General features: G+C 39.4%; 2 protein-coding genes across 6 annotated transcripts in view; one reads left to right on the top strand and one right to left on the bottom strand.

The window, feature by feature from the left end:
• SLK (STE20 like kinase) overlaps nt 1-9,354 on the bottom strand; it is a 50,635-nt gene extending 41,281 nt beyond the window's left edge. For all 3 annotated transcript variants that reach the window (XM_075423681.1, XM_075423678.1, XM_075423680.1), the window contains exon 1: nt 8,591-9,354. In XM_075423681.1, the coding sequence (XP_075279796.1) occupies nt 8,591-8,740 (150 nt within the window). In that variant the 5' untranslated portion in view covers nt 8,741-9,354. The remainder of the gene's footprint in view (nt 1-8,590) is intronic.
• Nucleotides 9,355-9,520: 166 nt separating this feature from the next.
• Nucleotides 9,521-20,251, top strand: part of STN1 (STN1 subunit of CST complex) — a 47,125-nt gene continuing 36,394 nt past the window's right edge. Inside the window, exon 1 of one of the 3 annotated variants that reach the window (XM_075423682.1) lies at nt 9,521-9,643. The gene's annotated coding sequence lies outside the window, so the exon portion shown is untranslated. Of the gene's footprint in view, nt 9,644-9,711; nt 9,774-9,976; nt 10,047-20,251 lie in introns of those variants that run through there. The other 2 variants (XM_075423685.1, XM_075423683.1) reach the window with 2 other exon arrangements.

Here is a 20,251-nt window from a genome sequence, read left to right as displayed (position 1 = left end):
GTTCTAGGGTAATGGTTCCCAACAGACTGTACAGTTGCCCTTCCACTCTCTTCTCATCCACTGATTTTGAATAACTGTACTAATGCAACTTTAGAAAAATTCTTTCTGAAAGTAATAAAGTCCCTCTATTTGTAATGGTCTCCTTCAGTTTCAGATTTTCTGAAACTACAACCAACAGATTAATTTTTAAGACTGATACTTTAAGGTAACGGTCACTTAATCCTCTGTAGTAAGGAGACATTTAACAAATTGTAAATGCTAGTCAATAAATTGATTTGGTTATTGTGGTATGATCGTACTTTTTCATTTCTTCATGTTCTTATCCATAGAAAAACCAGTAAATATTAAAAATCATATCATAGAATAACATGCTTCAGGTAATCAGAACCTTCTTAAAGTCAGATTTTGGGTGGAACTTGATTCAAGCATGGATCTATGCTTCAGCCATTACTTGCTCTAGACTATAGGTAATTAAATAAATAGAAAATGGCTCAAAAATACTAACATGGCTATGTAAAGGGGAAAAAGTTTGTCATTTGCTTAGCTTCCAAATCATCTTACATGCTTAGCTGTTTTACGTTAACCTCTCTATATCAACTCATGCAATCCCGCAGAATACTGCAAACTGGTCTTAATCCTGAAGGGTAAAAATAAAAAAGAAAAATCTGTAATTTTAATATTGTAACTTGCTTTTACATACATTTAGAACTGCTTTAAGAAACATTGCCCTCCCAAAACCAAATATGATAGTTTAAAGTAAGTGCATTGAATATACAAATAATCTTAAATTACTATTTTACTGTGAATTTTTTGCTTTAGGTAAATCTTCTGCTGCATGTGCTTTAGTTGGTTTCTATTATGAATGTAGAGCATATTCAACAGAAAATTTGAAATGCCAATGGAAAATTAACATTTACAGTAAAGCCTTAAATTTTTTGTTGAAGTATAAATGCCATTGCAGAGTGGTTTGAGGTAGCCTACCAGCTTTTATTGAATATTACTTAGACAATTTTTATTACCTGACATCCTTCAAACATATTCTGCAAGTACTACATCTCCTTTCTCTCTAAAAAGATTCTTTCCCATTTCTGAGTGGAAAAAAAGTGCCTCCACATGACATATTTGAAGCATATTTGACAGTTAAAATTTCTTTCAAGCATTCCATACTGTAACCGTATCATAAAGCCATTAATAATTAATTAGATAGCGGGAGTTACAATAGGTATTTTACATGGGTTTGGAGAAAAATTATAAGACATAATTCATTTTTTTACTCTGTGCTATTAATTGAGTCTGCTTTGTTTTCTAACTGCAAATTTCATGGCTCTTCATCACCAAACTTTGAAAACTGGAACAATCCAAACAGTATCAAATGAAAAGAGAGCAGAAGCATTGTATTTGAGTAATTTAGCAGCTACTGTAAAGTAAGACAATAGGCAAAGGACGTGAGACAATATGAATCCATCAATTCCGTGTATAATTGGAATATAATTAAAGCTTATTGGGGGAGCTACAAAGAAGCAAATACCAAAAAAGTATTCATAAATGACACTTCAGGCACCAGGGTCTCAAGGAATGCGTTTAAGATCTCAAACCAGAGAGTTTAATTACATGCTGCCTCCTTTACACAGACACAACTGTCATTGAAGGAGAATAATGTTTATAATGTTACAAGATTCTGAAAGTGTGGGTGATGGCCCATGAAATATGCAAGGCCCATTCATAACTGTATTCATTTAAAAAAAAAAAAAAAAAACGAAAAAAAACACAAACCCAGACTGGAGATTGTGTAATTTGCAAATATGAAATCAATGTATATTATTTCTTCAATATTGGTTATGGGGTGGTCAAAACTAGAATTTGGGTCACCACCAAAAGAAACTTGGGTACTACTGTTCTGCAACAACAGCATCTATTACTGCTTGGAGGATTGTATTACTGGAGAACTATTTCCCTGCCAAAGATTAAGCTCAAAAGGTGTAACCAATTTGTCTACAAAACCTGTTGAAAACAAACCAGTACTGCAACATTTTTTTTAGCTCCTATATCAGAATTATTTAATTAAATAGACTGCATCTGACTTAGATATGAAGAATTATTTCACCAAGTTAGAACAGCTTAAAGAAGCTTCATTCTGCAGTCTATTTGACAACATTAAGCAGTTACACTTAGCTTATGCCTGAAATCCAAAGCTGCACTCTCCAGACAAGAAACCCACAGTCCAAGAACTTACATAAATAGCTAAGAAACATGAAATATCAGATGACACGAAAAATAGGAATTTATATAAACTTAGATAAAATCAAATAACGATTTCCTATTTAAAGTTTTAAACAGTTTATATAAATGTGCTCGCACCTTGGAGATCATTGCCATACCAAGGAGTGATTATGAACATTCTATATTTATCCTCCACCAACTTGTCTGCAGTTTTAATTCTGAATGCAACACAGACAATACATTACTCATAAGTATTGTGATGCTGATTTTAAGCCAAGTGACTTAAAGACATCCAAAAAGTGAGACACGAAACACGTGCTATACTTCTTACTTCTTTAGAATATTTCTTTGCTAGAGATGAAGTAGAAAGGAGATATTACCTCCTGCAAAGAGCCATTTAAAACAAGAAAATTATCTTAGTTTACAATCTACAGATGACTTTCTTGCACTACCCATAGAGTGACAATAGGTGTAAAGAGCTCTGTAAACCTTTCCCCTTGACATATTTCCCAGGGTTTAAAACAGTGATAGCGCCTTTTCCTTATCTGTTATCTTCAACATGCTAAAACTGCAATAGTGTGAAAATAAAGATAACATTATAGAGCAATTCACTAAGCTGATCAGCAAGACTAAAATTGTTTGCCTGCTATGAATGGTCACGCATCATTTTTCATCTAGACCATATATAGCAGCTCAGGCTACTCTTACAGAGATGACTCTTCTTAGCAAGCTTTAGGTAAAGTTTTAGTTCTATTTTACTTAGACTAAATATTTAAAATTTAACATTGCCATCTTATACATTCGTCTCCTGAGAGTAAATCAACTCTCCCCTCTATGTACTAATGCCTCTATAGCTAAACAAAGCAACATGGCATTTAAGTGAATGTTATTAATTCAGATCTCCTGAGGACAACTGTACTATTTTACTGCTCCAGTTTAATCAGAGGTCAATTTATAGTCAATTATGAATGAAAATAGATTAGAACACAATGTATCAAGCATAGCAAACAATTCTAATAAAAATTGCCAAGAATTCTGCATTGATTCATTCTTACTTATTAAAATTCAATTTAGGACATTTTCACCTGCTTTTTCGTTCCAGGTCTAAGCTTATGGCGGAGTCACACATTGAACTTCAGGTTCATGAAACACAGTATTTGACTGGAAATTTTCAAAAGTTAATTTATCTTCCAACTAGTACTAAACATACAGGATTTCATACAATCTCAAGCAATATCCTTCCACATGGAACTCTCTCTCTTATATAGGAAGGTCTGTGAGTTTCAACAGCTCTAACATTTTTCTGAAAAATTCAGGGAGCTAATGACACAAGGTAAGTCAAAAGATAAAGAGCAGTCAAAACAACAGCATATCCATGCTTTAGGTTAGATATTGAGTGGTGAAAATCTATTCCTATGAGTGTTAAGTTACAGATGTAAAAGATACCCGACCTAGCAAGCAGCATGATACATTTGTATCACTAAGATAACTTCAAGTTGCAATATCCAACTGTAGGAATTATTCAGAACAACATGCTGTAAGGCCACAGACACTGGGAAATACAAATTCTCCTTGCTCTGCCCTGATTTTGTTTTCAGGTCAGACTAATTAAAGTATTTTCTAGGATTAGAAGATAAGTTATGATGTTAGTGGTACGCAAAAAGTACTTCTAAGCAGCCACCAATTGTCAGTTCATATTTTAGCATTAAAAGGACTTAAGGCCGCACTATCATTAAATTATATAATTGGTACAGTCTTATTAAATCACTGTTTTAAAATTCTATTTGTTTCTACCTGCTGTGGAAGACACTAAAGCAAAACCAAGCTCTCCTGTAAGTCATACAGGTACAGGTAAGAGTCTTTAAATACAGAAACAAAAGCTTAACTTAAATGAAGCAACATCATTAGTTTATTGGACTTCAGTAAACACTATTATCAAAAGTCTGCTATCGTTAGCCAGAGATGACTTCGTATCAGCCACTCTTGCAAATATAAGTATATATGAATCCTTAATGTAGTTGTAGTTTTCAGAAGATAATGCATTTGGGTAATGCTGTTCACCATGATTATGGCTATCAGCTTCCACAACATTTCTTCTTTGAACCTAAAGAGAAAGCAGAATAGGCTTTTAACCAAGCACTAGTTAATTGCCGAGAGTTGGAAAACAAATATTTAATCTTCCAGATTCCTACGAGAATCTTGTATACACAATGCTTCCAACATCTTAGATTCATGGTAATAAATGAGATACCATAAATGGGCAGAATATTCCAATTCAAACTAAGAAGCATGAATGCAATTCAAAACCAGACAAATGCAAAGGATTCTCTAATAATAATTTGTCAATTTTTATTAAAATATATATGCACTATATATTCTCTTTATGTAAATGTACCATATATAGATACCCTATATCTTACATAGTATGCTGCCACATATATTCTACCACTACAGAATCTATTTCTACAGAAGACTTAAAATTTGTGTATTTGTACCCATAATTACGATAATGACGGCCAAAAGATTACAAATTTCTTGGAGAAGCATCCTCTAGTGAAGGGCTCAGAGATGACACAAACTAAACACTAAGAAAATGCCCTTCTGCTATATAAGTGTTCTTATATTAGCGCACAATGTTCTTACTACCAGAAAAGGCTGGCAAATTTTACTGAAATATAGTCTCAGCATTTTATTTCATTCAAAAAGTTAACTTAGTAAGATATCTGCATTTTAATTAGTTGTGTGCATCTGTATGATAAAGATTCTCAGACAGAGACTTCAGCAAGAAAGAGCCACAGAACACATTAGGAATTTTAAAGGTCTGTTTTCACACCACCTGAACTTTAACTTCTGGGAATTCAGAAAGCAGCTTAAAGCTGATGAAAGTCTTCACACTGTCACTTAAACAATTGCAGCATAACACTTACTTATACTGATTTACCTTAAAGCAATGTTTACTACCTTCACTGAACTGACATTTGATACAATCGGGCAATGTAACACACAATAGAGTAACATGATATAATAGTAACTCATTTCTAAAGCAAACTGATTACAATTAACACTACAATCCTACAATTTTTTCAGGGGACTTCACCTTCTCAAAGCCAGCAGTTTCAATCTCTCAATCTCTTTTCACCTTCTCAAAGCCAGCAGTTTCAATCTCTCAATCTCTTTCTCTTTAAAATTAATTAAAAAAAAAAGAAAAAAATTTTAAAAAAGAGTAGTTTGAGATCTAACCGCCAAATTTCTAAGTTGAAATCAGCCCCCAGTGCTTATATTATGCTTCTTCAGTGGCTTTCAGAACCCTAGCAGCCCATTCAGTAATTCTAAATAATCCATGAAAGGCAATTTACAAAGGCTGGAAAAAAGTCTATCATCAGCACGCTCAAAGTTCTCTTTATAAGGGCCATCACCCCATCACCTGATACTGAAGTACTGTAAGGGTCTGTAAGTTGAAAAAGGATGGAAAACGACACCATTATTCATTAGCTAAGAACAAAAAGAAAAGAAAACAGCCTAAAAGTGGTCTCTTTGAAGAGACTGAAAAGGGCTAGAATGAAAAGTCCTACACAACCACAAACCTTTGCCATCAGCTGTCTGCAGTTACATAGCTCCTCTGAGCACACCAGAGACTTGCAACAGCAGCCGAAGTGCTTAAGAGTATTTCTAAACATTACTTAGAAGTTAGTGAATACAAATGTATGAATTGTCAGAGCTAAGAAAGCTTTAGAAAACTAGAACAAACAGCTTCAAAGGAAATAAGCTCTTCTAGTAATTTGGCTAAGTCATTAAAAAAATAAGCAAGACCCTTGTACTTGATTGGGAAGAAGGTGAATGAATCACAAGTTTGAATCACATACATGTCTAGTTATCACTAGACATAGCATTTTTTATGTAAATAATTTAATCAGCTAGACTTCATAATACTGTCAGAATCATTTAAGAGTTGCTTTTGGCTGTTATTTAAATATTTGATACTTTATCCAGAAGATGAGTTACACAACTGAACCAAATACTTCTCTGTGGGTAATCATAGCATGTAACCAATATAACCTATGTTTTATTAGAAGTCCAAAGTACATAAAGCCTTATTTAAGTGACAATTCCATTTTATCATATATCTGCCAAAACCCTGTCGCACACTGACTCCTAGGATCTTAAACAAAGGCAAATGTAACTGACACTAGGGTGTTGGGTATTTTTTTGTGAATAACAAAACAAAAGAACCCACCACACAAAAAATTAAAACTCGAAAACCCCCCACACTTACATGACTTAAAGACTAAGTCTTCCAACGTTGACAGTTCTGTTCTAGTTCATAGCTTTGATTCCAAAATTTGAGAAGGTATTGAATGGCTATGGCTACTCTTGCAGTTTCTTATTAGAGGTGTGTATCCAAGAAAGAACAACCTAACACACCCTTGCTTTTGAAACAGTTTCTTGCCAAGCATGCTCAGACACAGGAACACAAGCATAGTTAGTATCTGTGTGCAATCCCTGTTGTCAAACGAGATGGAAACAAAATGAATGTTGCTGAACACATGCACTAGGAGACTTTTTGTTTTTTAAAACAGGAATTTTTTTCCAAGAATACTGGTACCTGTTAATTTTCACATATGCTACATTCAACAAGTTTACCAGTGTAACTGCATGTGTAATTCTGACTACTACAATCTTTAAAATAGGATTTAACTTTGAAAAAATCAATTTCAACAGTTAATACTGTCATTTCACAATCAGAAATAAAAAAGTGAAAAATCGTATCCAACTGGAAAAAACTCTCTTCTACACAAAGTACACTGAAATGCAGAATTTGGCAGTTCTCAGACCCCTTCCTATAGACTACTGCCAATACAGACACGCCTACAGATAAATAAGAAGCGATTAGAGATTTGAGAACAAGAGGGGAAATGCACGTGGGGGAGGAGGAAAACACATTTAGTATTGTACCTTTGAGGCTTCCTAGTAATCTCTACGGGACAGAGCATCATAGTCATGAAAAGGGAATCAAAACTCCATTATCAAGTTTAAAGAAGAACTTAAATTGCAAATGCTGTTAGAGACATTATGTTTTTATAGTCACCAGGCTTTATGATATAGCAACTGCAGACATATTTCCCAGTCATTTTAGTCAAAAAACCCTCTCATCTTCCACACTGACATACCTGAGAACCACTATCTAGACTACATATTACATCAACATTAAAATAAACTAGATGCTCTTAAAATAAAACATTGACAAATTCCGGGGGGGAACACCTAGCTTTCTGAACTAACTGTGGCACTTTTGCTCAAATTTACAAACAGGTAACATCACAGCACAGTAAAATCTAAAATAGTTTCTACCAAAAATAGTACAGGTTTCATGAGTACCCAGACTTCATAAAGTCAAACGCAGTGCTCTAAATATAAATGTTTCTTGACCTGAATTAGCTCTCAGAAACACTGTAAGTGCTATTCTCATACTATTTTTTCTAGTCTCATGAACCCGCTCCAGAGCCTCAACTCATGTCAGTTCCCCAACTCTCTCATGCTTATCCTCCATGATGTTTCTTCCACACTATCCCTAAGCCAAAAGTGGAGCATTAATGCCCACTCAGAAAGGGGAAAAGCAGCTACAGAGTTGCCTGAAAGCTAGTCTTGTCAAACACTAGCAGCGTTATATCTACGTCATTGTACTCTTCTTAATAAATTCTAGATAAGCATCCTTCAAAACACTACTTGTACCAGTATACTTAATGATTTAAAGACCGAACAATCGAGAGAAGTTAGGAGATCCAGCACAGCTATTCAGAAACCTAAAGAAAGCGAAGATAAACACAACTATTAAATTCAGTTCCACATGGAACAAGATAGGAAAATGCCCATTAAAAGCAATGGGAGCTTGGCCCTATAAACTGCGCGAGGCACACGAGTCAGTTTTACTGTTCATGGGCTTCCTTCCGTACAGAAACTTTAAAAAACAAAATTAAAAAAAAAAAGTTATGAACTTCACACCTAATAAAACGCAGGTTTTGTAAGACCAGGAGCCACACTGTACCCAAGCCCCACAAGCCCAAAGCGCAGGAGCGGCGAGCGACCCAGCAGCGGCCAGGGTGGAGCAGCAGGCGGGACAATGACCTCAGAGGTCTCTTCTATCTTTAGTTCCACCGGCCCGCGTGGGGAAGCGGCGGCCGGCTGGCAGGCTCCGAGCCCCGGCCGGCGCCCCGCCGAGCCCGGGACGCCCCCGGCCGGGCAGCAGGCGGGCACGGCCTTCGGCGGGAGCCCGGTGCTCAGGGCAGGGCACCCCGCGGCGCCGGCGCCGAAGGCGGGAGCAGCGCTGCCAGCCCCTTGCCAGCTACGGGCGGCGCCGCCCGCTCGCCCTTACCTTGAACACTTTGCCGAAAGCGCCGTCGCCCAGCTCTCCTATGATCTCCCAGAACTCCTCCGGGTTCAAATCCCTCTTGACGTGCTCGTATTGCTTCTTCTTCTTCTCACCGCCCAGCTTGAAGATCTTGCGAAAGTTGAAGAAGGACATTTTTCCTCCCGCCGAGGGAGGCCGGGCTCCAGGCGACCGGGCGGGCGTCTGGCGGTGGCCCCTCAGCCCGCCCTGGCCATCCGGGGCGGGCGGGATCCCCACGAGGGCCGAGGAAAGTCCTCACGCTGCCCGCGAAGCCGTCACCGCCGGGCGCTGCTGAGGGGAAACGACAGCCCGAGGTTTCCCCGGAGGGGCCGGGCCCTCGACGCCCCGCCGCAGCGGTCCTCTCCCGCGACGGGCGCGGCGGTCCCTGCCTACTCGGCCGGGCCGGCGACCATCGCGTCAGCAACAAGTGCCAGGCTCCCTCCTCGGGACGGGCGGCGGCGGGCGGGGCGGAGGACAGAGCCTGAGGAGCAGGGGGGCGGCGAAGGGATCCCGGCTCCCGCGCGGACGGGGGAGCGGTCACCCCGCCCGGCGGGACGGAGCGGATGTACGGAGGGGAGGGGGCTGCCCCGTTCCTCGCTCCCGGCCGGCCCCGCGGAGTCCCGGAGCGGCAGCGAGGACGAAGACGACGCTTCGCTCCCGGTCTCCCTGCCGCTCGCTCCCCCGCCCTGGCGCAGAGCGGGGCCCGGGCGGCACCGTTTCCTGCGGGGCGGGGCGGCGGCGGCGCCTCCTCCCCCTCCTCCTCCTCCACCCGGCGCGTGCGCGCGCTCGCCCCGTGCCCCCGCCTCTCTTCCCGCGCTCCCGGAACCGCCTCGCGCGCCGGCCGCCGCCACCATGCCAGCGCACGCGCGCCGCTGCCTCCTCCGGCGCATGTGCACGAGCCGTACCGGCAGCTTCCCCCCCCCCCCCGCATCGGTTCGTCTCCGGCAGAGGTGGGGGGAAGAGGCGGGGCTTTCGCCTCCCCACGTGACGCAGCGGCGGCGCCGCGAGCCAATAGGAGCGCGCCGAGGCCTCCGGCGGGTAAGTTGTTGTCTGGCCCCAAGATGGAGGGGGACACCCCCTTCCCCGCCGCTCTGCCTCTCCTTGGGGTCTGGGAGGCAGCGTCTGGGGCGGGCGAGTGCTCGTCCTTCCCTCCCGCCCTTCCCTGGGGGTAGGCTGCGTACGCGCAGTTGGGGGGAGAGGGAAGTGGCTTTTCCCCTTCGTCCTCTGGTAGCCGTTCGGGGGGGGTGGCTGTGTGGGAAGGGGATCCTTTACCCTCTGCTGAGCTGCTTGTCCTGAAGGACGCCGTGCTGCTCTCCTCATTTCTTCTCAGCTGTCCCCCGCAAGGAAGGCCTCCCCTGCCCCGCGGCAGAGAGTGGTGTTCCCTGGGCAGGGGGGCACCTTCCTTTCAGGGCTGGCCGGGTACCCCGAGCTTCCATCACAGGTAGGCTCCCTCCTGCCCCCCACATGGCTCCCAGGTCTGATGGTGGGAGCTGGAGGGGGGGTATGAGGCTGCCTTCGTCTGCCATGAGTGTTGTGGTGGCACGTGGTGCCTCCTGGAAGATCTGAGCTTGGAAGTGGTTGTTTGAGGAAGGTGTTGGTGGAAAAAGGCAACGTTGGAAGGCTTTCTTTCGTTTGTGGGCCAGTGCTGTTCCTAGACCTGCTACTGGTTTGTCGTAGCAGGGTGTGATGTTAATGCGCTGCACACGTTTGGTATCTAGTGAGATTTAATCAGTGGGACAGACTTGAATTTCCTTATCTCACATCCTCCTCTTCCCACAAGTGGTTGCTTCATCAGCCTGAAGTATGATTGTATTTTAATAGTTGTGTTGTTTATATGCCACCAAATGTGCGGTATTTCTTCACGTGAAAGCAAGAGGCGTTCCGACTGCTTGGATAAGGGGCAATTAGCAGACATCTTGGAGGCAAAGTGTAGGCTGTGACAGCAGGCAGGAAGTCGATTTTGCAGTTAGGTAATGATGTGGGACCTAAGAGAGATCTGATGATGAGACAAACACCCAGTGAAAATCATGTAACACCTTAACCTCGTATGAACCTGAGTGCCTGCAGTCACCATTAATTTAAACTGCATTATAAGCTTCTAAAGATCAAGCCTCCGGTGTGTATCATTCCTCAGACCATTATATAAGCGTGACAGTAGTTTGCTATCCAAGGAGGGTAGTAATAATAATGAGGCGTTGAGGTGCACCTGTTATGGGGATCATATGGCAACCTCGACATCTCCTTGAAGGAATCATGACTTTAAGGAATAGAAAGTGCTGGGCTGAGTCAAGAAAGGGATTTCAGCAAAGGAGTTGTCTAACAGTACAGGTGTTTGCAGTAATGAAGGTCAGAGAGTTGGTTCAGAAGGAAGTAAGGGCATAGAAGTAGCCTGGAACTCAACTTTGCATCATGGGTTAATGATGTTTTTTTTAGCTAAAGCTTGCTGGGGTAGCAGCCCTTTAAGAGTACGTGTGCATTGCATGTTGAGTAATTAGTGGTGCTAGTAGTATTCATAGTGTACAAGAACACACTGTGCTAGGCACTGTCCTGCCATAGAACAAGATGGCTCTTGCCACAAAGAGTTTATGAATCAAATGGCAGTGTTGTGTCACGAGTTAATTTCTTTAATCTGTATAAAATCAGTTTCAAGGGTAGTACTACTCTATGAATAGAGAGCCTTTCAAGTACTCATGCTAACCTGATAGCAGTCCTGATTTGTTTTAATAATCAGTATTTGTTCAAAAATGCTCTTGGGCTTTGTGGTTCCTTTGCAGCGACAGCTTGGCCACAAAATGTAAAACTGTTGAGGAGAGTGTTAAAGCTGAGACTGTTTATGTGTGCAAGGGTAATACCAAGAAACAACTGCAATCCAGATGAGCAGTTTTCCTTTCTTGTCTGTGATCTGGCTGGCTGGCTGCACCTATTAACTTAATTTGCAAGTTTCATACAGATAGCTTGGATTAAATACAGTAACAAAGAAAGTGATTGATAAGGTTTTTCCAGTGTTACCAGCAGCAATTTAGCTTCGGGAATCTCAATTTTTAAAACTCAATTTCTTTTTCCTCTCTATAATAACTTTTTTTTGGTGCCCCTTCAGGTGAGATGGTAGCTTTGATTTGGTTGTTATAATACAATGATGACTTTAATAATAATTTTCATTTATTTTTTAAGTTGAATCTTCTAATTTTAACTTGGTTTCTCTTGGATAAAATGTGCTTTGGGACTAATTTCCATTTGTTTATTTGAATGGACCAGTTGGTAGAGGATGGGGAAAAAAAAGAATCCAAAGCTATAGCATGAAATCCTTGTATCTAGGCAGGATTAGCTTTTCTTTAGCCTCAGGGTTAATGCCATAGGGCAGTGGGGTGTGTGTGTGATGTCAGAGTCTGTAGTAATAACTGGAAATAAATGCAGAACTAGAAGAAAATTTCTTGAGCTGTGTGTGAACAAATGTAGATGAGCTTGCCTTAAGGTCAGTTGTTATGGGACTGGGATATCAGGTCCCTGTTCTTTCTCAGCTCTATTGATAAATGAACTTTTGGCTGTAAGTTCTTCACATACAGCATTCATATAATGTGTCAGTTTGCTTTGAACATGTGTGATAAAACAGATTCACTCAGAGCAGAACCGGGACAGTAGTGTCATCAATAGTGTGTTAGGTACTACTAACATTAGACTTCATAAGGTTTGTCTCCCTGTTCCAGAGAGCTTTTAATTCATATAACATTGAGTATAAGATGAAAGGCTGGCACAAGAAAGGAGAAATTAATTTAGTAATAAAGTTTTGCTTTTAACTTCTCTTTTTGTTTTGCTTGCTCTGTAATACATAATTCAAGATAAAATCATTATATCTGAGAAGGAAAACTGTGGCTCAGTCTCAGTTTTTCCTTTATTCTTTCACTCTAGAGTTTCAACTTGCCACTCAATCTTAAAAATAAACTCTATAAGGTGAAGGTTAAGTGCTAGTAGCAAATCCTTCCCAATTTGCATTGACTTCCTGGTATGGAGGAGGCTGTATGAAGCCTGTTTTTTCGTGTGTTCTTTTTTTTTTTTTTTTTTTTTTCCTGGTAGCAGGAGTTTTTAGCAACTGTAAATGTTTCAAGATGGTAAGGATAAAAAGGTAAAAGTGAGTTATAAGTATATAAAAATTTCTCCTTCAGGAACTGAATGCAATGCATTTTGAAAATTCAGTGCTTTCTGAAAATGTCAGAGTAAAGATATTAAAGAACTGTCTTGGGTGTGCATCAAATATACTGGCTTAAAAATAGCTGTAACTCTTTACTGCAATCTTTTTCGTCTCTTTGAGGTTTAGAAGTCTCCTTAATACTTTCTGCTGCTTGATTTCATCATCCTTTCCCATTGACTTCAATGCTTACACTTGCTACTGTTCCTAACTCCCTCTTTGAGTTCTGTTTCATTTAAACTGCTCTGCTTCAGCTTCTCTTCACTGAAAATAAACGCTTGCTTCAGAAATTGAATTTGAAATGTGTTCTTCACAGCATATATTGCCCTTTCACTGCAGTCCTACATCCTGTCTTCAGTTATTTCAAAATATTTAATGGTATATTTTTGTATTGTCTTGACTTTCTGTCCACCCACACTTTCACTGATCTCCTCCAATCTTCTTTCTGATGTTTGAGTTCATTGAACTGCTTTAAGGTCACAGGTGGCTCGTTGGTGGTTAAATCTGAGGCATAATTCTTGTTTCATCCGTCTTAATCTGTCTGTCACCTTTGGCGCTCAACACTGTCCCTTCTGTTTTCTTTACTTGATGTATGTGGTGTTTTCATGGATGTTTTCCAATTATATGGCAGTGTTTTTCTATAGACCCTATAATTTCTATTCTGTTCTGTTCCCGAAGTTAATGTTTTCTGCTGCATTGGACAAATTTAATTTCTAAGTGCCACTGTAACTTCTAGATCCTTCTAGTTAACCCACTGTAACTTCTAGATTCTTCTAGTTAACCCACTACCTTCCTTTTTAACCTCCTCCTTTTTGCATTCTTGGTTTTTGCCAAGACCTTGTATGTCCAGCCTCTGTATCTGAAGTTATTTCCAAAAGCTGCCTTGCTTCCCTCTGAATCTGACCTGTTTTTCCTTGGAGTTTAGGATTTTATGGAATTAAGTTCTGATACATCACCTTGTACCACCATAGCTTTACTAACTTTCCTCAGTCCTTTAGGCTTTATGAGAAATTTTTGGTGACTCTCCCGTACCTGGTGGTCTTCTCCCTTCTCCTGTTAATCATCAGTAATTTTTCCTTTCCTACTGTTCTAAATGTGTTGCCTTGTTATTGGAGCGTCTTCTCATAGGAGTTCAGTGTATTTTAAATACCATGGTGGTTTTCGGTCTTTTTCCTTCTTGTATATTGGCCTTAAAGATCAAGTTTTTACCTTTTGGCCTTTTTCCATGACCACTCTATGCCTGCTATGCTGTACCTGACTCCTGTGCCCTAATGCTCTGATTAGCGGTGGTAGGTACAGAGGAGCTAGTAGTATCATTAGTTAATAACCCATGTTTATGGCAAGGTGAAGAAGGAAATACAAAAGAGGGCTAAAAAAATCTTTTTATTTCTTTGTGATATAAAAGGATGACCTAAAATGCTGTACATTTTCCTCCAAGGAGCATCAAGTCATGTTACCCTTTTGTTGGAAGCCTGGAGAAGGAAGACCCTATTCTACATAGCACCCTAAAAGCCATTCTAATGTGTCGTTGATAGATCTGTAGCTTAGAGACTTGTGTTTCTGTTCTGCATTTGAAATTTAAAGCTGTATTCATAAAGGACAAAAAAGAGACTCAGTTTTGTACTCAGTATTTTATGAGTCTTTCTGATATGAGTAACAGGAATAGTTCAGTCCCATATAATACAAACAGGAAAAGATTATAATACCGGAGGGTAGACACTCAAGAGCTTGCCCATATCTCATTAGCCAGAATCAATGCTCAGGCTCCTATCAATAACCTGGAGACTATACACTGCATGATGACTTTTTTTTTAATTTTTTTTATGCATTACTGTAGGACCAGTTAATCTAAGAATTGCCATAGAAACATGTGGTACTTGGAAGCTTCAACACATAAGGGTATTACTTCATGTTTGCAGTAAAAAAAGAGTGTTAAAATGTTTAGGAATAGGATTGATCTAATTTTGGCTTCAGAAAAATCTGTGTGTTTAGTCTAAATTGGCATAGCTTTTTCAGTAGTCAGTGGGGAAAGGTATCTTCAGAGGTCAGTTCACTATTTCCCATTTTAGATACTTATCTTTGTTACAAGGTGTTTGACTGTGTGAGGTGAATTGTCCTGGAAGTGTGTGATGGGGCTTCCTACCTACGGAGATACCGCTGCCAGCAGAACTCTTGGACTGCGGTTCTTTTGGTATCAGGCAACACCTTTGGGAATGATGACAGAACAAATAGAAACGTTGCCAAATTTCCTGAATGTTTCTAAGTAAACCGATGATGTTTTGTTGAACGGGCTCTATCCGAAATCAAATGTCAGAACAAAAAGCAATAATATAAACATAGAAATCTTGAATAAGGATCAGATATTTCAACAAATAATACAAGAATATTTATTGGAAACTTATCTGGTCAAAGGCATTCAAGCTTTAACATGTTATCTCCATTGAAGTTGTTGTAAAAAAGAAATATGTTTTTCATGTTGCTTCTAGTTGGTCTGCCAGAAGAACACGTTCAAGACTGATATTTGGAAACATAGTTATATATAATTGGAGGGGTTAGTTGTGCTTCTATACTCATTTGGGTGAGAGGCAAACCTCACTTAATGGAAACTGTCCACAACTTGAAACTTACATAGCTGATTCTCTTTATTGATTAACTGACTAATGCAGTTAAAAACTTCAGGTCCTTTTTCATGATAAAATTTTTCAAGAAGGCTGGACGCTTTTGGGTTTGTATTTAACCAAAAAACTCCTTTTATAGGAATGTTCAGGTAATATTAAAATACTGAGCTGCATTGGTGGATAGCTGCATTTTTAATACAGTAGATAGTATGATAAAATTTCTTTCCCTCTATGTCTTGATGACTATAGCAATCTTTCACAGAACTGCACATGAAGAAGTCTATCTAGAGTATTGATTTCTTTTAAAATAATATAAAATTAAAATACTGCTACTGTAGCTATAATGCTGTGTACTTTCTAACCATTTTAATCATTTGAGATTATATTTCTTTTAAAGCAAAATCTATTTGGTCAAAACTGTACATGAACACAAGGCAAAGAAAGTATTTAAAACTTGCAGAGCCCCCCCCCCCATCTGATGGATGTTAGAAGCTTTAGTGAAGTCACATGAAAGCATGTATTACAAATGCTTCGCCATGTTTGTCTTTCCTCCAGATGGTAATTAGACCTTTCCTCTTGCATAGGAGTCACAAGCTGATTTGCTCTTTTTGTTTGTGGCTTTCAAATTTGCATTAGTTCTCATAGCAGCTAGGATTAGAAATTTATTAAGGGATAAACATAGCTTTGCATCTCAGTATTGCTTTCAGTCAATACGGGCACAAAAAATGTCTGAACAAAAAAACCCACACGTATTGCTGCTTTTCTTTCTGCAAATCCTGAATTTCTTCCTCTGTTTCCCAGGAATCTTTTTTAGCAGAATGGACATTGTGTTCTCTTGTGATCCTGATCAGCTCTGGAATCTTGGGACTGAATAACTTGTTCTGTAATATGAAAATAAGTTGTTCTTAAATCTGTTTTCTATTATGGCTAGCCAGCCAGTAAACCAATCCTGGTTATGTGGTAACCGTAAGCAGGAAGTTTATTATGCCTTCTACAACTATTATTAAAAATATACCATACTGAAAAGTAGGGAAAACAAACACACACACTGTCTCTCTCTCTCTCTCCCTCTCTCTCTCTCCCTCTCTCTCTCTAGCAAAAAGGGGAAATAACATTTAGAATGAGAGATACCAACTTTTTATTCGTCTAAAGTTGGACTTTAAAATGTAAATTGATTTTACAGAGAAAAGAAGCATAGTTTTTAATTGAAAAAAGTTATTATAGCCATATTTAAAATAGTTTATGTATGTGTAATGTTCTTCTCTTTTTACTAAGATTTTTATAAGCTATTCTATAATTCTCACTTTTGAGGCAAAAAAATAGTTTACTATGTGTTGTAAAGCAGAATTTGGTTTATTTAGGGTCTCTTGGCACAGCAGCAATGTGTGGAGCTGTAATAATCTGTCAATTGTTAAGGCAAACAACAGCTGTTGTGTGTTCGACAATAGTATATGCAAACTTTGGGCACTAGGACCTGCTTATAAGAAAACAGAGTATTGTGATGTGATGCACTTTTTGTCTTGAGAGCCCTGGAATCTTTATTTTTCTGACAGAAGGGACCTTTAATATCTAATCCGCAAAATTCTGTTTTATAGTACATCACACGATATTTACAGATTAGGCCGAAAGTGCCCATTACATTAACTGGACTGAGTTTTCTGTAGTAGAAAATAAAATTACCTATGGGAAAAATAATTCCTGTGGCTTCTGGCTGAGTTATAAGATATTGTTCTGGATGCAGTACACAGGAGTCACTTTCAGAAGCATGAGGGAGGTAGTGGCATCTATTCAAATTCAAATGCGATTAAGGGAGACATTTAAATCTGTTTATAAAAGGCTGGTTTTTTTACATACCAAGAAGCTGGAAATAGTAGTGATTTGATGATGTTAGGTGTGACTGTAATTCATGTAGGGAATGTAAGAAGTTGCAGCCACAGTCATTGGTGAGGTGTTTTCTTTCAAGAATCTTAATAGTGTTATGTCCATTGGGTGCCTTCCTATTGTATTCGGAAAAAGTTTTTAAAGGTGAGCAAAAATCATAACTATCAAAGAAGTCTAGCCAGCTTTGCTCTGTAAGGAGGAAGGCTATTAAGAAGATGCTCGGGTTGCAGGACAGGTATTCCTGAACAGTTTTGATTTGTTCTGTATCAGTCCTATATCCACTCTCAGTGGTGAGATTTGGACAGACCTCAGAGGGAGCATCTGTAAGATATTAATTATTTTAGAACATCCCCAGAGAATTATAAAAATTGCTAACCCAAAATTTTACTGAGGATTAAGTCTCTGTTTTTTTGATAGGTCCTAATAGAGTTTAGCAGCTGAAGATAAGGGATGATGAGCCAGCTTTCCTTAGCTGAGAAGAAACTACTCTTTAGATCATTCAAAGTTCATAGAATACAGTAGAAGAGCTTGTGCAGAACAACTTGTCATAAGAAATCAAGAAATATCTACACATCTTTGGCATTTCAGAAACTTTTTGGTTTTGTAGGTCAGAGCAGCCTGGGTGTGACTAAGAAATACTGTGCTTGATGGGGGTATAAAAGTTCTAGTCCTCAGAAAGGAGACATGGTTACAAAATGTAACCAACCAATGTATCCTGTGTTGGTCTCTTCTCCCAGGTGACTAGTGATAGAATGAGAGGCAATGGCCTGAAGTTGCATCAGGGGAGGTTTAGATTAGATACTAGGATTTCTTTACTGAAAGAGTGGTCAGACATTGGAACAGGCTGCCCAGGGAGGCTGTTCAGTCCCCATCCCTGGAGGTGTTCAAAAAAGTGTAGATGTGGCACTTCAGGTCATGGTTTAGCAGGCATGGTGGTGTTGGGTGGATGGTTGGACTTGATGATCTTTGAGGTCTTTTCCAGCCTATGATTCTATGATTCAAAAGAAATTCAGAGAGCAGCAGGCTGGGAATTGTTCCATTTTTGATACAAAACCCCACCCTTTTGATACTTTTCCTAGGTGTTGGCTGAGAGGACCTGTGTGAGGAGCATTAGAAAAACATAAAAAAAGCTTTGTTCTTACATGGGATAATAGTTCAAACTTACCCCGATAAGCAAGAGAACACTGTAATAATATATGTAGTCTCAATGTTGGTTTTTTTTTTCCCTGCTGCCTTTCATTTTGCACGGGTTTGTCTTTTGGAATGTCTAAACATTTTTCTACTAACGCCTTCAGACAAGAACCATTACAAGGCTTTATTTGGGGAAGAAAAAGAATAATTTTGTGGAATAGTATAAAAAAATAACCAAACAAAGAACAAATGCAGCCGGTCTAGAAACAGAGATCAGTGTCAAGCTAGCTGCATTAATCTTTCTAAGAAGATGACAGTTAAGTCTCAATCTTCCAAAAGAGCTCCAAATGAGTGATATCAGTCTCTAGTTACACTCACAATATACATGATGGTCCTAGTTGCATCCGAGACTTGAAAATTATTCTTATTTGAATTATTTTGTATATACCAACAACAGTGCTATTTGGACACCATGTTTCACGCACAGCCTCGCAGTGTTCTTATATAGTTGAAAGGTTCACCTGTATAGCAAAGAAAAACTTAAATTGATTTCAGAACATTAAGCAGGTCTGTCATAATGTAGTACTTTGGTGTGTGCTGGGGGTATTTTGAAAACTTTATCACAGCTGTGCACCTAGACCAAATGGTAGGATTAATTATTTTGGAGTCTCTGGTTGTAATGGAGTGCTCTGTTGTGCTGTGAATGTTCATATCCATTCTGATCCTACTCCAGAGGCTGTTTTAATTTATACCAGATGCATAAACTAATTTAAAGGGGAGGAACGGAGGGAAATGGACAGGAAAACTTGCCTCTAGAAATTGAGTCAACCTTGTTATGGAGTTCACAGGTCCAATAGCTTCGGAAATCAATTAACCCATGCTTTCCACTTCTACCCAATTTTCTGAAATTTGAAGATGTTCATATGAGAAATGACTCTAAATCTGTTTTACACGGCTATACCAAAGTAGGAAAGCAAATGTGTTGCCCTAAGCCAAGGGGAATTAGGTTTTATTCTTTATGCTCTGTTAGTTAAGTTGAATGAGTTAATATTCCTTTACGTTGGATCAGTAAATCACACGTATCTGTCAAAAAAATTTCCTTTGCCAAGAGCCTTTTTGGAATTCTCTTCCTATCAAAGCTTCCATACTGCTGTTTTTCCAAGCAGCAAACTTATTATTTATAAGAAGTAATTTATTTTTAGTTTCATTTGGGTTTTTTTCATACTTAGAACCTTTTCTCCCAGTGAAAAAATGTCTTTTTAGCAGCTCAGCTCATTCTGGCAGCACTGTGGGTGATTAAGAGCTTTCAGAGAGAATTAATCATCTTCATAGACTTCATCCTGCCCTCACTTGAGACAGGTTAGAGAATTAGTTGAAGAAGGTGCTTCAAAGTGATTATCTAATAGCTTTAAAATACAAATAGCAAGTGAAACTTTCTGACTATCAGTAGTGACTACTACTACCTTATTTATGGTAAGCTTACAGCTGTCCATGATAAACAAACGTACACAGCTAGTTTGCTGGTCTGTTGAGTGGTTTGCTGATTTCTTGATATGTAGGAAAGTATCTTGTGACTAACGCCATGGGCCAAAGATCAGAAGGAGCTACTCCTACTGTTTATTTTATTGCACACTTCCTTGTTAGTTTTCCAGAATGATGGTTTTGGAAAATTGGGTGCCAAAATCTCGTTATAAGGTTTAACTTGCGTATTAAACAAGTTGCAGTGCCAAAGGTGGCAATCTAGAACTGCAGGCCTTGTCCCCCTTCCTTCCAAGACTGTGGATGTTGGAGGAGCCAGTCTGTCTGGTCTTCTGCAGCCACACGCGCCTGTCC

The sequence above is a fragment of the Opisthocomus hoazin genome, chromosome 6 (assembly GCF_030867145.1).
Source record: "Opisthocomus hoazin isolate bOpiHoa1 chromosome 6, bOpiHoa1.hap1, whole genome shotgun sequence".
In the NCBI taxonomy this organism is placed as follows: domain Eukaryota; kingdom Metazoa; phylum Chordata; class Aves; order Opisthocomiformes; family Opisthocomidae; genus Opisthocomus; species Opisthocomus hoazin.
Note: the sequence above shows the minus strand (reverse complement) of the source record. Positions and strands in the feature narration are given on the sequence as shown.